The sequence below is a fragment of the Ahaetulla prasina genome, chromosome 8, assembly GCF_028640845.1.
Source record: "Ahaetulla prasina isolate Xishuangbanna chromosome 8, ASM2864084v1, whole genome shotgun sequence".
In the NCBI taxonomy this organism is placed as follows: Eukaryota; Metazoa; Chordata; class Lepidosauria; order Squamata; family Colubridae; genus Ahaetulla; species Ahaetulla prasina.
The window spans coordinates 26689538-26708212 of NC_080546.1; the positions used below are offsets into that span (position 1 = coordinate 26689538).

General features: G+C 36.4%; 1 protein-coding gene across 1 annotated transcript in view; it reads right to left on the minus strand.

Moving 5' to 3' along the window:
* Positions 1-206: 206 nt before the first annotated feature.
* The window catches only part of CXXC4 (CXXC finger protein 4), a 65626-nt gene continuing 47157 nt past the window's right edge, over positions 207-18675 (minus strand). The window contains exon 2 of the mRNA XM_058193413.1: positions 207-5822. Coding sequence (XP_058049396.1) covers positions 5778-5822 — 45 coding nt within the window. The 3' untranslated portion in view covers positions 207-5777. The remainder of the gene's footprint in view (positions 5823-18675) is intronic.

Below are 18675 nucleotides of genomic sequence, written 5' to 3' on the forward strand. Positions count from 1 at the left end.
TGTTTAATAACAGGCTTCTTACAGCCTGAGCCACACCGCGGCCCTTTTGAGTTATTTTATTGTGATGGCCCTCAAAAAAATATAAAGTTGATTATTTAAGATCCTTACAACAAATCTGTCCAGTGGAAGAAAAAAGAGATTTTAGAGTACTAAATTCCTTTATTTAACAACACAGAAATATCACAAAAACAACTTTACTGGGCAAATTGAATGTTTTTATACAGTTTTGTACATGCCCCATTAGTGATTTGAAATAAATACACCATTTTCCAAAACTGCTTTTTCATAATTGCACAAGCATACATACACTTTACACAAGATCTATTAGAAAATTTAATAGATTACTGCACAGTTCAGAAATAGGAGAACAGTGTGAATGGTGAATGTTTTTGTGGTCTATGTTTCTGCGCACGAGAAAAAAAAGTAAACCTATTTCTCTGTAACTGTGAATATGGAATACTTTCTCACATTTGAGGTGTCTTTTATGCACCAGGAAACAGCAGACCTCAGTGTGAAACTGCCAAATTTAATCAAAACAATATCTGAAACATTTAGCTGTTACACATAACCAACAATTTCAGTATCACTATGCATCCAGCTATGATCAAAGGCCCACTGTTGATTTGGTTGGATGTATTTCACCCTGGATAAAATATTCATTTAATTATTTTTCTTATTATTAATTCATTATAGACATAGCCAATTTAAAGATTCCTTTTTACAGTTAATTTTATGAGGTACCTAAAGGGGTGGAGTGGAGGAAACACAAAAAGAAATATGTTATTTCTCTTATAGAAATGACTAATTCATTCTTGAAATGTCTGTGGATAATGGAACAGGTTTACCTGGGCTATGGTACAATTTGGCTTAACTGATACTCAGGTATATCCTGTTGACTACATCCTGAGCATATCAATATTGTTAGGCAGACACAGAACTCCTGCACAAATTATGTTATGCTTCCTTTCTCACTTCAGTAGAGTAACAATCTTGGCAATTCCATCACTGGTTCCTGCAGAGTTGTCCCTTTTTCAAAAGTAAAGGAGTACTCTGGCAAAAATATGAAATTTATTATTTAAAATATTTTACCCTGCTTTTCTACCACAAGGTACTGCATTTCATATCATATATTTTTTAAATTATTTACAGCATATCCTATTGAGATCTACTTAGAAGTTCCATTGATTTCAATACATTTTACCATCAAGTAATTGCATTCAGGATTGCACCCTTAAGGACATTGTGTGGTAAACACAAATAAGATTCAAAACTTTAACTATAATCAACATTGCAAATAATTTGTTATTACACAAAGAGGAAAAAAATCTGAAAACTTATTTCTTTTTTCAAAACGTTTGCAACCAAAATACTTTAATGCACAATGACATACAAATGCTGTTTCAGTGAAATGATTTTTTTTAATAAAAGCTGCAGAATTCTACCACCCAATTAAATGAAATTTGTGGGAATCAAAGTAATTGTATTTATATTTTTATGCAACTGATATTTTTAACAATTCAGATTTGACATGTAAAAAAAAATCACAATTACAATATACAAATTCATCAGCTTTCTAAAAATCAAAATGAAAAAAATCCAGGAAAAAAAGCACACTGATACATGCAACATCTGGATATTAAACAGTTAAGTTCATTGCTATGAATCATTGTACACCAAAAAGAACCTAAACTGATATTTTTGTCCCCCTCCTTCTTAACAGTAGAAACAAAAATTATTCAAAACAAGGCTAGCTGAACACCGAGGTGGCAAATGATGTTTCCAGCATTTATGATATTGAAACTTAGTTTTCTTTTTATTTATTTATTTTGAATGGGGGAGGGGAAAGAATGGCCCCATATAACTCAATTTTGCTCAATAATTAGCACAGAAAAACCTCAAATGACAAAAAAAACAAAAAGGAAAAACAACCATCATGTTGATTTCAGGTTCAAAGTACTTGAAGTCATGAGGTTGCATAATGAAGTTATTATCCTAACATTTTGGAATGGGGAAAAAAAAACTCATCTAGGATGATTTAGAACTAAGAAAGGGTACTATGTTACCCAAATGGACATTCCTATGAGTATTTTGGGAAGCCTACCTACTGCACAGGATATTCTGTATTATGTCAACCACAAATGTTGCAGATGCTAAATGTAGTCCAATATCCTCTCTTTGGCCAAGAGTAAAAGCTGCTGGAGCACACCTCTTGGTTTCTGTGGTGTAGCCAATCTGAAGAGCCAAATGCTTACCTCACAGGAGACAAAAGCATGGGTCAAAGAAGACATCAGGTGCAAATTTTAGGGATTAAGAGCTTTGAGGCTGTATCCTAAAGCTTCCTGAAGAATAGTAGCCAGAACATATTAAAGAAAATAAGATCAGGAATAAAATAGTCATATAATTAATTGCCTCACAGTAAAAATTAATTATTTTCTGTGATTATATGGTTAGAACTATCTATCATCTAAAAGATTTTTTCCAAATATAATCCCTTCTAATATCACTCAAACTTGGTTCGATTTTTATTCTGCTAACAATTCCTGCTAGTTCTTGGTCGTTCTCCCAATCCTTCACAAATCAGTGTGTACATATATAAGTATTTGCATGTGTTTGCATGTCAAAAGAAAAAAACAAAGAAAAGGTAAAAACCCTTCTGAAAGTTAAGGTATCTTCACTGAGAACATTCAAACAATTTCCTTGCGTTATAAATAATCTTTTCTTTTATATAGTAACAGATCTTCACAGAAACACTGTATTCATTCATTCAAACAATAGAAAACTCAGCTAAGATTTTCCAAAAAGGTAAAAAGTACCATTATAAAAAGAATATGAAAATTGCCTATAAAAATTAACATGATGTAAATCATAAAAATCTGTGCATTTAAAGAGCATCTTTTGAATATCTAAATTCTGCAGTTTCAATGGGATTTCCATAGATGTCACTTTCTCAATATTATACCTCATGCGCTTGCTATATAGGGGTGGGGTGGGGAGAATCAGATATTCTCTTACGGCTAGATCACAAATATTTCTATTTTAAGTTAAACAGTCGTAAAAATGATAAAAAGGGTATTTGTTGAAAACAAGTCAGAGAGGGAAATGATTCATAGTAATGGCCTTTTCTGCTCCTTTTAAATCGTAATACTTTGCTACTGGCCAAAGTATCTTCATGCTTGCTTTGTGATAAAATAAAATATAACAAACTGCTGAAAGAAAAATGCTATGTAGATATTTCAACTTATTACTATCTTTGTGTACATTAGAATTATGCAATGAACATTTCATATTCTGTGACAAGATGTTCCACAAGTGGAATAAATTTTGCAAAGTACTAAGCTTTGCATATATTTGAACCATGTATTTTTCTAATGGGAAACGTTGGAATATAGTTTCTGCAATAAAGATAAATAAATAAGTATAAAGACTCAATAAGGAACTGCACACAGAAAGGATAGATGTCCAATATGATCCTGTTTCTGTACTTAAAATTATGGGATTAAAAATATCTTCACCAATGTATTATGTGTTGTAATGAGAAAAATCTACAATTGTTAAATATGACAGGGCTATTATGAACAAATGAAATACCCAAAAGTATGTTGGGGAAAGTTAATGTCAGTAATAAAGAATATAAAAATTGGAAATGTGTATTCAACAAGTTCTATGTTCTAAAACTCTGGTAAACTGCCAGTCTGTTTTCAATCCCATCTTTCTGGCAATCACAAAAGTTATACAGATTTTTTTTTAAAAAATTATAAAAAGAAATTATTTGCTGGTAAATTGCAGAATCCTGAACAAGTTCTCTAGCTTCCCAAAATCCATTTTAGATCAATTGAAACCATGCAATTCCCTTAACACCGTACTCCTCCTATCACTTTTTTTCTGCCAATCAACTATTTTGCAAGCCTACATTTTGATGAGGTGGCTATAGTCATGAAGAAATCTACATAGAGATTTTTTTTAACTGTCCCACATTCATGTGTTATTTCTGAATAGGGTAATAATAAATTAAATGTCTGATCAGAGTAAAGAGAAAAAGATCACAATCTATTTTCAACTTTCAATTCTATTAAAAGTGCTAACATTTGAGAACACCTTAAAAGACATTCTGAGTTTCATGTCTTTGAGACAGAAGAAAAGATGTAACCTCACCTACATTTACAAACTAGTCTAAGAGCTAAATATTATAAATTGAGAAAAATAATTTCAGGTATCTTTTTCCCCTAATAAAAGATCTATAAAGCAACCTCTAGAACAGAGATGGGGAATGATTTCCCCTTTATAACTTGTGGACTTCAACAGCATGGCTGGCTCAGGAATTCTGGGAGTTGAAGTCCACAAGTCATAAAACAGCCATTATTCCCTATCCCTACCTCTAGAAGAAAGTAAATACATTAACTGAGAGATTTCCTGTTCCTCTCAACATACGAAATTGTTTTCATTTTGTGTAGCAAACCATTCTGCTGTAGCTCTGCAACATTGAAACTGTACTGTATGTCTGTCTCTACTTTAAATCAGAGGTGGGCAGCTAGAGCCCCTTTATGACCTGTAAACTTCAACTCCCAGAATTCCTGAGCCCAGGAGTTGAAGTTCATAGGTTATTAAGGGGTCACAGTTGCCCACCCCTGCTTTAAAAGCCATTTTATAGGAAGTGCAGTTTACTGACTTTTGTTAAACTTTTCTGAATCAATGGGCGAGCATAATTGTTCCTATAAGATAACGCTTATGACGATTAACTGTTACTGCCTGTATCTTCCCTGTCATACAACACGGTGTCCTGGGAATATCTGAAAGAGACATTATTAAATCTTTTTTTGAACAACTTTGCTCCAGGTAGTAATAGCAGAGTGTATAGTAAGAATACACCTGAACTGGTGCTGATGATGATACTGGACAGCTGGCAACAAAAAAAAAAGGGGGGGGTAGATGAGGAAGATTCTTAATGCTTAAATTTATTGCTCCAGATTTAATTTGCAGAAACACATTGATGTGAACAAAGGGTTAATCTCCATAGTTGGTCAGATGTGATTGTCTCCTCGTGTCTAAACACACAAAATACAAGCGGCTATCTGTACAGTTTACAGTACCAAAACACATATCATTGGAAAAATGAAGTAGAGATATGGTACTTTGTCAAGATACATTATTTTATAGCAGGGGTTTACCCAAAAGTATAATTTTGTTTTTAACAGCCACTTTAAAAATAGACAACAAGTTCACTAGTTATAGCTAAATTACATCAACAAAAGAATTGGTGTACTGAATGTGAGCAAACTGGCCAATTGTCAGGATCCCAGATATGGTGGTCTCCGGATAAGACAGTAGCCCTCAAAAGCTGGTTAATGCTCTCTTATAGGGAGTGTTGTCTTACTAAGAGGGCCTTTCAAGAGGAAACTGAATGTCATTTAAGACTTGAGGAACTAATGCCCAGAATGCAGCTGCTAAGAAATGGCAGAAGCTTTGTCTAAACAAGATGAAACACAACAGGACATGCTGTCAGACGGTGAATATGATGGGACAGAAAATAAAACAGCACTATCTTATGTTCAGGCATTTCAATGGGGGGAGGTTCTGCTTCATCAGATACAGCCTCTTCAAATGTACTGTCTTCCCTCTTACCTGGAGACCACTCTACGTCATGATTTTTTTTTCTTTGAGGAAACCCCTATACATAAATGAAAACAATATTCTTCAGTGGTAGACTAAGCGATTTCTTAAAACAAGACTTTAGCTTGCCTTTCACTTCAGGCTGCCTTGAAAATAAGATATGCTACTGCTTAAAAGAACCATCGGAATGCTTCAGCGCTGGGAACAGGTGTTCTCTACAAAAAAGAAGCAAGAAAACAAGTTAAGCTTTCTTTCCATTGCATTGTAAAATGTGCTCTTCTGTTTCTATTAATTGTTTTGTTTTTGGCTTTCTTTTACATGTCAATTGTGCTTTTAATTGTCCCAGTTGTATGCAGTATTTCTTGATGATTAATGATTTAAAGAAACAGTCATTTTAGCACTATATGTCTTTTTTGGATTTTAAAACATCAATGGGTGAACTATTGGCAATTACAGCAAGTGGTAAATAAGCATGGAACAGAATTGTATGTTTTAGCTGTTAGTCTAAAGTTTACCAACTGGAATCAGCTAATGATATAGCGGCCTAAGTGGTGCACCAATTATTTATATCAGTCCATGAGTGATAGGCTAGGTTGACCTGAACATTCAGGCACAAATCTACAATAGAATGAGGTAAACATTTTGAACACAAAAAGAAAATGGCACAAGTATCTACCCAACAGTAAACAACAAACAATACTTTACAGTTGAATAAAATAAGAGTTATGACATATAAACAATCAACATAAGACCACTCTTGAAAGATATTTTTCCCCAAACTTGCAGTTTTTATTATTATTATTATTAGTAGTAGTAGTAGTAGTAGTAGTAATAGTATTAAACCAGTGAAAATTCGCTTTTTGCCAGTAGAAAGAAAATCATCCAAATCTCTAATCCATTTTCCTTCACTTTTGCAAGAAAAATAAGAAAAAATTCAAGGCGTGATCTTCTCTCCCAAAAGTTCATTTCAGAGGTACACAGAACTTACTTTCTCCTATTAATCTATAGCTTTTCCATTTGGGAGAAGTACATTGATATTATAATTCTCAGTCAGTTAAAGGCCATATTGCTAGTCCCAAGACATCTTGAAGGTGCCAGGTGGAAGGCACTGCTTTATAGCAAAAAATCCTTCTAACTTATTTGATAGTTTTTTTAATCTTTCCTAGCTGTCGTCCAATCCTTCCCCAGAGCAACCCAGCAATGTAGGTTGAACTGATCAAAAGCACCTGGATTAAAGTCCCAGGGAGATTCCGTGACTGAAATTCCCTGCCTACTCCTAATCCAATACTTTAGCCACTATATCACTCTGACTTTCTCTTTGTTCATTTGAACTAAACTGTGATTTGGCTGCTTGATCTTGTACCAAGTCCAAAAGTGGTGGGGGCTTTGGGGCAATTTTTAAGATTCCATTAAATCCAGTTTGTGGAAAACTGATAGGACTATCCTTAGCCTGGAGCAATTTTGTATGTCATTGTAGGTATCTTCTGAGGTGAATGATGGGGTGTGCTTTGGCTTTCCCTTTATCCTTTATCTTCTCTATGTTTGAAGGAGGGACATCTCTCTCTTCTTGACAGATCTCTCTGCTGGCAGCACTTGAAATCAGCTAGCAAAATGTGGCTTCAGCTGCCAGAAAGATTTTAGCTGCCAGAAGCAACTTTTGCCTCATCCTAAATACCAAATGGCATCCCTTTCAGTTAGCTGTGTGCTCAAAGATAAACGCTTTGTACATTCCCTTCCTTTTCTCCTACTGGTTGCCAAGTATAAGAGGCCCTCACTTGCTATCTATGTACAGCTTTGTTTCTCCTGATTGGCTTAACTGCCAATATTGTTTCGTACTACATGATAACTGCTATGTGTAGAGAGCAAAGCAAGGCTGGCTGAGGAATTCTGGGAGTTGAAGTCTACAAGTCTTAAAGTTGCCCAGGTTGGAGACCCCTGTAATATAACAATCAACAGCACCAAAATGTGCTGCTGTGACTGGGTGATGGAAGCCCTGCCCATTTTTAACGTGGACTGAACACAGTGCCTGATATAAATGGGGCAGAACTTTGATCTTCTACATCCTATTCCTAAACTACTTTTTTTTAATTTACACTGTGAGGGTATAATAAACAGAACCCACACGTTATGTGCAAAAGACATACTCTCTTTTATGACTGCAGACTAACTTACCCCAGTATTTTTCAGATATGTTTGAGTACACCTTCCTCAGTTCCTTCTTAGGAAGGAGGAGGGCAATAGAATATCCGTACTGAATTAAGTGGGACAAGGTATTAGATGGACATTTCCTCTGGAATGGAGCTGTAACACAGTATTAGGAAGAGTATTACCATCACAATGAAAGACCACAAAACAAGTTGTACATTGTGTTGGAAATTCTGCATCCAGAAGAGTGGGTAGATATTTGTTCTATCTGAGTCATAGACCAAATAGTGGATATAAGTCTGAGCCTGATCTCTCTAATAATGAAATTCCAATAATGTTGCCAATTAGATAGGGAAGCTGAAGGCTTCTAAATGTTGGCAAAATACCTATCCTGTTTGATCAAGTCCACATGGTCAGCAACATTTGGAAGATCGAAGGTTTTTTGTTCTGAATAAATTCTCATTAGAGAGTTTTGAACTTCTTAACTAGATCTCTTCAATGGTTGAGGTGGAAAGAAAAATTCCAACTTTAGCCTCTTGTGTCTCATATTTGCAACTCTTAAGTCACCTTACCTAGAAAATACCTTGGAGAAGATGAATATGCAGTAATTTGCAACAGAATACTTAAACAAGCAGAATTATTGACCTCACTCCATTCCTAAGAGGACCATAAGGGGCGTGCATAAGCGTACAAACGTGCCTACCGTTCCTGTCCTATTGTTTTTTCTTTTCTTCTTCCTATATATATGCTTATACCTCCTTATATTTACTCATATATGTGTTTATATACTATATAATCTTTTTGTATGATACCTACATATATTGTTGTGACAAAATAAAATAAATAAATAAATAAATAAAAAATAAATATAGTAGATTATTTCTAAAATCTTTGATGATGTTTATATCAACTTACAAATGAAAACAATTAGAATGCAAAATAATTCCTACTGATTTAAAAAGAGCTTATCTCAGAATAAATTCATGTAAGATTGCACTATTAGTTAAACTTATTGAAGATGGCATCCCACAAAAAGTATTTTAATAAATCTCTCAGTATGTGTAACTTAAACTTTTAAATAGAGGTTTCAAAAATCAACATTCCTTTTTGGACATGTGGTGCTTCATTGATTCCCCAGAGAACCAACATCAGAGGATGTTATCTTAATAAAGCAAATTCCCACTCTCATCACTAATTCGTAAGTCATTATTTTATATATTTTCCTCTTTAAAATCAACTGAACTTAAAACGTATTAAAAAACTGAGGAGGAATTTTGGATTGCTGGGCCCTTTCTTCCAGTGCATTCCTGCTGCTTTCTTTAAAGTACAATTTTAATCAACGACAAATCAAGATTAGATAGCAGGAAATCATGAAAGAGAATGAAAAAAGGATGGAAAAGTGCTTGAGCCAAAAGTTCTTCAGGTCAACTTTCTGCAACATAAGTACTCATAAAAGATGAAAATCTCCATTCCAAGGATTCCCGTTAGCATGTCTATAACCCTGGAAGTTTAAGTTCAAATAGTTATGAAGGGTATGCTGGTTGGGGAAGTTTGTAATAGGCTCAGGGACATTACATTACCAAAGTATACGTATGCATTATGTCTGAATAAAGCTAGGAAGTTAAAAGAAACACACGTGTCTACTCCTTAATGCAATATGTGATAAACTAATGACAGGGTTTCTTTAAAAGTTCTTAAAGGATTTATTCTCATTTTTCTACTTCCAAAATAGAAACAGTTAATTTAGTCTCCTTAGTAAAAAAAATAAGAAATGTAAACTTCATTCATAATTCTATATTGTAAGAAAACTTCCAAAGAAACAATTAAAACTTACCAAATATAGAATAATCTTCTGCCAAGAACATAAACTGGCAGAAGAATATATATAACTCTTATGATAAGAAGTTTCATATTCTGCCATAAAAGAAGTTGCATTTTCTGCTAATATTACTTTGCATATCACAAGAATAACTTGCAGGATAATTCATTTACTGTGTGAACTAAAGGTAAATTAGTTGGTCCAACTAATGGGACACCACGCTACAAAACTCTGGAATCAGTGAAGTCTCTCAAATATGCATTTTATGCTAACTTAAATTTCTACTCTCTTTTAGACAAATCTATGCAAAGCATGCTATAGTAAAGGTAAACCTTCCTACAGTCAAACTAAACTCTTGATGCATTTATAAACATGTCCATATAGTTTTTTTGGCAGAACAGAAGAGATTTTCCATTGCCATTTTTACTTCAGTTTTAAAAGACCTGAAGCATATGTATTATGGCTATTTTAGTCTTCTCAGAAATTGAGCTAGTTAGTCTAAATCACAGGTATCAAAGTCAATTGTGTCACGTGAACTATCATGACGTATCACAATGTTTTTTGCCTTTGCGGAGCCGGGGTGGGCATGGCCTATGCATGACACATCCGGCCTATGGGCCGTCAGTTTGACAGGCCTGATCTAAATTGAGTCATAGAACTTCTGGAATCAACATTCTGCCAGACGTACTCCCAAACTGAGAATTTAATCTTTCAAAGGTAGTCTGACTCCCACAAAATGGGCTGATATCAAATGATTTTCACTGTTTATTCGTGTGGGCAGCAATAATTACAGGATAATAACATGGACACAATATAATAGGAAGCTTTGTTGCTCAGGCTCCAGTACAATGTATGAATGTTGTGTAAGAACTTGGCAATGCTCTTCTTCAGCAGCCACTCATAAGAGATATTCAGGAAAATTATAGTATTACTTGTTCTTCAGCCACAAATTGATCCTACAGAATCATCTGTGATAGTGTTCATAGCAATATACTTATAATACTGCTTTACAGTGCTTTATAGAGCTCTCTAAGTGGTTTACAGAGTCAGCATAATGCTCCCAACAACCTGGGTCCTCATTTTACTGACCTCAGAAGGATGGGAGACAACTTTGAGCCAGTCAGGATCAAACTCCTGGCAGTGGAATGAAGAGTTAGACTGAACAAAACTATCCCACAAAAACAATGTTGCTCATTTTTTGCTTCCTTTTTTAAAAAGGTAAGCTTCGTCCATTGGGATTCTCTCAAGAACAGCAAAGCCAAAGGACCACAGTTGCCAAGACTTTTTTTGCATGGTAAATTCTTAGTTTCCCATCTCTTTTTCTTTTTTTCTTCAACAAACTAGAACCAGCAAGTTGTGGGAACGCAGCAGGACCTGCTAGCTCTTGGTAATGCACCCTCAATTTCAAGCAGCGGCTTGGAGAACACAAGTGACAGCTGGAAACTTTTCAGCTATGTTGTCTGTTTAAGCTCTGATGTGTTGTAAGAGCTTCATGAAATCTAGGCTTATTATCAACAAGAGGAATTATAAGTCTTATTGTAACACCCTCGTTAAGAACCATTGTGGTGCAGTACCTAGAATTGCCTTCCATCTAGCGGAGGGATTATAAGACTAGAAATACAGTACACACAAATAGTACTAGCTTATAAAAGGTTCTATATGACTGAATTTCCATGAACTTTAGCCACACAACCAAAAGGAATGTGGTCTAACAAATCTAATATCCACATATCAGGCTAAAGGAAGCTACACTATGATCCAAAAGATACAGACAAAAATCCTTTATCCAGGACAAAGTTTCAGAGATTGTTAATCTGCAATTTCAGTAATTTTCTTTTCTGTATACAGATGATTTACAGTGCTTCTAGATGTTAAAATGTGCCCCCTGTGTCTTCCCACTGTTTCTCCAATCCTTTTTCTCACCTTAAGAACAATGTTTTAGGGCCATGATGGCAAACCTATGGCACATGTGTCAGAGGTTGGCACGCAGAGTCCTCTCTGTTGGCACGTGTGCCGTCGCCCCGATTTCCGTGGCATTTCTTTTATGAGCTTCTGTTTCCCTGCAAACGATGAAACAGAAGCTCACGAAAGAAAAAGATCTTACCTCTTGCCATACTGTCGGTGTTGGGAAGCCCCGCCTCCCGCCGGCCACTGGTCTTTGGGTCTCTGCTGCGCATGGGCACATGTCTGTGCACGTCTGAGCACATGTCCGTGCATTCGCATGTTTGCATGTTTGCACATGTTTGCACGACTGTGCATGCACGCACATTTCTGTGCATGCGCACATGCTTGCATATCCACGCACATGTCCGTGCATGTACCTTTCAGTTTGGGCATGCGCATAGTTTGGGCACTTGGTGTCTAAACAGTTCACCATCACTGTCTTAGGGAAAGATGGTCAAAATAGCTAAGAAATGCAAAGTGCTAGGATTTCTGGACACACCCATTAACTCATTGACTAGATTTGATAAATAGAAAGGCCAGGGGTCTGCAAACTTGGCTCTTTTAAGACTTGTGGACTTCAACTCCCAGAGTGGCTGAGGAACTCTGGGCATTGAAGTCCACAAGTCTTAAAAGAGCCAAGTTTGCAGACCCCTGGGCTAGACACACGAGAAAGATGAAAGACAGGGTTTCAAACTAGTCTAAAGTTAGGGAGTTGTGGATGAAACTCCATACAGCACGGATACAGCTTTTCCACATAACAGCTGCAAGAGAGCACAGCTTAAAATAGCTGCTCTGCTGCATACTGCAACTGTCCTGATTTATTATTTGGCTGGTTGAGAATTGGTTGCCATTCTTTATTTTCATCTAGAAACTAGAATAAGTTAGTTAAGAAGTTGAATTCCATATGGGTCTCTACAAGGTTACGCTATTCACAGTAATAAAAGGGACTTGCTTCTAAGAGAAAAAAGGCTAGTATTAGAGTGTTTGTTTTGCAGACTGAATTTTTGCACCCAATTAAATACATAAAGGCCCTTTTTATTTTAGCACCATGCACGTAGATACACATACATACACATACACACAATGTGGAACAGACACACAGCATCTCCAAAACTCTGCAGAGTTTATTATTAATAATAACAAAACTCTTGGTCTTGAAACTGAACATAGCTTTCTTTTCTGATTCTCAGTTTAAAAGTAACACCAGTAAAAGTCTAGATTCAGAGGAAAAAAGGGGGGGGGGAAGCAATGAGGTCATTTAAACTCAATTCATGCCATCAAATTATTGGATTTTTCCAGTAAAATGTCAGATTCTAAAAACTGAAAGGAGAAGAAAATCTACCCACTTTGGTGGCCGAGCAAACCAACATGGGATGTGAAGGTGTCCCAGTTTCCTGGTTGTATAAATTTACCAATCCCCGCTAAGGAATCAAAGTCTTGATGAGATTTCAGTTAGTTTCTGGCTTCTGGGCTATGCTTGCAGAGGGATCATTATCCTGAGTGACAGGAAAGATTCCTCTGGAAGTGAGGGGGAGGGAAACCAGGAATAAAATTGGAATTGATCAGCATTGTTTAACACAGCCTTCCGTGTTCTGCAGGTGCAGATACTGACAAACAGCGGGCTTGTCCCCCAAAGGATTCCTCAATAATCCTGCTGTTCAGTTACATTGCAAAGTGTGGGCATTCTAGAAAATTTAGCACAATGTGATCTTGATAACCTTTAAGCCGCTGATTCTGTCAGCCTTCCCCAGCCTGCAATCTTCCAGATGTGCTGGGATTGTAATTTGCAGTCCCCTGTCATCCAGAGATGCCAAGTTGAGAAAGATTGCTCTATTTTTTTGCCTTTGTTTTTCCATTTTAACAAAAAAGGGCATCTTCCCTGAAGGTAGAAATCAAAGGAAGCTGTATTGGAACTACATTCCGACATAGGCTCTAATATTGGCAAAGTGATTTGGGTTTATGTCTTTGTCTACCACAATTCAGAGAAAAAGATGCAGTAGCAATACATCATAATTACCATATATACTCACGAATAAGCCCATTTGTGGATGAGCTTACCCTTGAAATGTGAACCAAAATACCATGAAAAATATGCCATGCACAGATAAGCCAACCTGCATTTTTCATGGTATTTTGGTTAAAAATTCAAGGGTCTGCTTATCTGTGAATTGGCTGATCTGCAAAAATATATGGGAAAAATATATGGGAAATAAGTGTCCTTTAAAAATATATTGCTCTATATACTTGCAAATAAGCCTATCTATGAATAAGCCAATTTTGGGGGTGCATTTTGGCACTTAAAATTTTCGGCATATCCACAAGTATTTGTATTATTATTTATTTACTTTATTTATATACTGCCCATATCACTATCAAGTGACTTGATATCCGGCAAGCATATATGGTGGTGTTATACTTCCCCTCCCTGCTTTGTCAGTTTCATTCACGCTGATGAACACACCCAAAAGTTATTTAAAGAAGCAGAAGAAAATGTTGGTGAACTCTTTAAGGGTGGAGCCTATGATTTCCATATGACCCTGACTTATAAGAGGGTTGAAAGGATACATGCAAATGACTTGTCTTTTTTGTTTTTGACCATGGCCTGCACCTCTACTTTTTTGACACAAACCCTGTCCATGGTACAGTCAATGATCCAGCAATCTTTGGTCTTTCTGGTTTCCCATTATTAAATTAATTATCATTTCACTTTTTAGATGAGGAACCAGGAGCAACCAGGTACGGTGGAAACAAAGGAAAAACACAGTACAAAATACCTATAGATACATATGGATATTCTAAAGACATGAGAAATGGAAAGAAAACAAAACCCTTTCTTTAGGGGAAGAAAATTTGGGGAGTATAATGCAGGGGTCTCCAACCTTGGTCCCTTTAAGACATGTGGACTTCAACTCCCAGGGGCTCTGGGAGTTGAAGTTCATAAGTCTTAAAGGGATCAAGGTTGGAGACCCCTGGTATAACGAATATAATAACAGCCACAGTAAACTTAATAATAAAATAGCATTTTGTTATTTGTGCGTCAATGCTATATAACTCAGATTTTTTTTAAGAACTATTGGAATTACATTTGGTGTTAACATTTTCAAGTCCTAAACTTCATAATAAATCCACTAAGTCAATTATTAGTTTTTAATATGTAATACTTTTATTTTTAAAATGACAGTCAGGAAGATAGCAACTTGATATGTCCAGGAACACTTGTTTTTTGTCGGATAATGAGGACACGCACAGACACACGCACACACATATACACACTCCTTACTTATGCTTGTGCCGCCGGAGCCGCCGCCAGCCCCGAGACTGCCGCTGCCGCTTGTGCCGTCAAAGCCACCGCCAGCCCCGAGACTGCCGCTGCCGCGAGTCGCGCCGCTTCCATCGCCGCCCTCCATCATCGCCCTTCCTCACTGCTTCTAATTTTAAATTCCCCACCAAGGAGAAATAAGCCCAGCAGCATTTGCATCATCTCTAAACAACCAGGATTTAAAAGAATTAAAAACCACCTATCCCCCAATTGGCAGGACTGCTGCAGGACCACTGGTGAGTTCCTAGGAGATTCCAGTCTTCCAGCCTCTATTGAATTTTTGAATCTCCTGCCATTACGGCCTCCTTTAAAGAAGCTTCTTCAACCATCTAATCTCACCATTTTAAATTTCCCGCCAAATCTCACTGTTACCATAGTGACTCCCCATTACCATAGCAACTGCCAAATTGATTACCATTTAAAGTTAAAGAGAGATATATAAAATTAAAGATAATTGATTAAGTGACAGATACTTAATCATTACAAAAAATGGAAAGAGTGTGAAATAAAACAAAGGAATAAGAAAGATTATCAGTATGCCAGCCAGAAAATCCAACGCTGATAAAATCTTAGAAGCAAGATTAATAACTATTGAACAAAACTTAGATAAAAGATTACAAGCTATTGAACAAAACCTAGAAAAAAGAATACAAAATACAGAACAAAACTTAGAAAAAATTTTTTTATCAGTTATTGAACAAAGTTTCACAAACTTGATAAAACAAATTTCAACACTAAAAAATGAAAACTCAAATGATCCAAATCTCTTCCAAACTCATCTATCATCACAAAATACACAACCTAATACACAACCTACAACTCAACCTAGACAACAAATTAATACAACACAACCTAAACATCAAATAACTACTAACCAACTAATCAGAGATGCAATGGAGAGAGGACAAAAAATAAATAATGCAATATTATTTGGACTTGAAAACACTAACGAACCAGATATCAATAAGATTCACAACATCATTGGAAATTATAACTCATCAACCATCTTCCCAAATGAAATAATTGCTGTCTCCAGAGATGGACCAGAATATAAAAACAGCGATGGGTCAACAGCACCAAGATTTTGTAGAGTCACATGCATAAATGAGGACAGTAAACGCAAATTCATCTATACTATAAACTCAATTGCTAAATCCAACCCTACCTACAGTAAACTTAGATCACGTCCTGATCTATCCTTTCTACAACGGATACGTTCTCGTGAACTTCGCACAGAACTTAAAAGAAGACAAGACAATGGTGAATCCAACCTATACATCGACTACCGTGCTGATTGCATAAAAAATAAAACCTACAATCAAAAAATCACCTCCAAACCCCCCATCACCCATAACAATCAACCAGCCATCCCAGTATTCAATCAAGTACCCATCACCCTACCACCCATTCAACCAACCATCTTACCAGCCATTCAACCAACAGCCATCCAACCAACAATCCAAGCAGCCATCCAAGCAGCCATCCAAGCAGCCATCCAACCAGCCATCCAAGCAGCCATCCAAACAGCCACCCAACAATCCACTCAACCAGCCATCCAATCAACCAGCCATCCAAACAACCAAACTACCATCCAACCATCTATACAACCATCTGTTGTACACAACCCCCAACCTACTAACATCCAAAACTAGGTATGCACGCCCCTTACCTCTTCAACACCAATCACTTCAGATCTCAAATGCAAATTGATAAATGCAAGAAGCATAGTCAACAAATTACCTGAATTTATCCTCTTATTAAACAGTGGCACATTTGATATCATTTTTGTTTGTGAAACATGGCTGAACTCATCCCTTCCTGACTCCATTATCTCAAACAAAGAATATCAAGTCTATCGATCAGATCGTGAAAACCGAAGAGGTGGTGGAGTGGCTATCTTTTACAAAAAGTCACTGAATCTAAAAAATATCCAAGTAGCACATAAACTCTTTTCCTGAAACTATAGTATGCGACCTATCCCTTGACACTACTCTTGATTCTTACTATGCTACAGAACCCTGACTATGACATTACCCATGCAAATATGCTAACCTCAATGCTAACATGGGCTACCTCTTGCCCATATCCTCTCATCTTCCTGGGTGACCTAAATCTACCTCTCATTAACTGGACAACTAATGAATGTTCAACTGACCCAATCCATACTACACTATACAACGCTGTTACAAACCTAGGTCTTGAACAACTTGTAACTAACAATACAAGACTCAACAACTGCCTTGACCTCATCTTCTGCAACAATTCAAACTCAATTTACGGACTACAAATTAAAGAACCTTTTTCCAACAGTGACCACTGCATGATTGATTTTCGTCTCAATATACGTCCATACTTAAATCGTCATAACAACAGTACTCCCAACTACAACTTCAAAAAAGCCAATTACGACCTTATAAACAACGATCTTTCATTTCTGGACTGGCAAAATCTGTTTGCAACCTGCATAACCGCTGAAGACCACTATAGAGTCTTCCTACTTGTAATCAATAGAGTCATTAAACTAAATGTACCACAAATGACTAGCTTGACCAAGAAAACAAACTACCCATATCAATAAAAAGCTTCAATCAAAAAAATCCTCTGGAAAAGAAACAAAAAGGCTATGTTACAAATTTCAAAACCGCTACAGAAACATATGCAACCAAATAAAACTGAATGCACAAATTACCACACCAAGCAAGAAGAGAACCTTCTGCACAAATTCCAATTGTGCCTTTTATAATTTTGTCAACAATAAACTTAAAGACTCAAGATCCATCCCACCACTAAAAGATTCTAACAACAAAGAATGCAATGACGAAACAGTCAAAGCAAACCTCTTCAACATTTTCTTTGGCTCAGTTTTTGTTAACTCCGATAACACATATCCGACATTCCACAAACGAACCAGCAATGACTATGATGATTTAACTCATATAGATTTCACAGAAGACAACGTTGGAAAAGCTCTTCACAACTTAAAACCATCGCTTTCTATTGGACCCGATGGACTATGTGCATACTTCTTAAAAAAACTTTCCATTAATATAGCAGAACCCTAAGTATTATCTTTGATAAAGCTTTCACTACCAGTTCTCTTCCCAAACTTTGGTCACTAGCCACAGTCATCCCTATCTTCAAAAAAGGAGACCCCAGCTTAGTCGAAAACTACAGACCGATCTCCCTTTGCTGCGTCACCTGCAAAGTCATGGAATCTATCATCAACCAATCCATTACCTCACACTTAGAAACTAACAACCTACTCTCCAACAAACAATTTGGTTTCAGGAAAAATTAACATGTAACTTACAACTTCTCCACTGCAAAAACATATGGACTTCAAATCTAGATCAAGGCAAATCAATAGATGCAATCTACATAGACTTCTGCAAAGCTTTTGACTCAGTAGTACACGATAAACTTCTCCTAAAACTAACATCCTATGGCATCTCAGGACCCCTCCACAAATGGATATCTGCTTTTCTGTCTAACAGACAACAAGTGGTCAAAATTGGCAATGCTTTATCAAATCCTGTTCCTGTCAAGAGTGGCGTTCCTCAAGGCAGCGTCCTTGGACCAACACTCTTTATACTATACATTAATGATCTTTGTGACCATATCTCAAGTAATTGTGTTCTCTTTGCTGATGATTTCAAACTATTTAACACCACAGACAGTACTTCTATCATTCAAAACGACCTTGATCATCTAACTGCTTGGTCTAAAATTGGCAGCTCCAAATTTCAACCAGCAAATGCTCAGTCTTACATATAGGAAAAAGAACCCAAAACTAAGTACATACTAGATGGACATTACCTTACAGACGACCCCATCCCGTTAA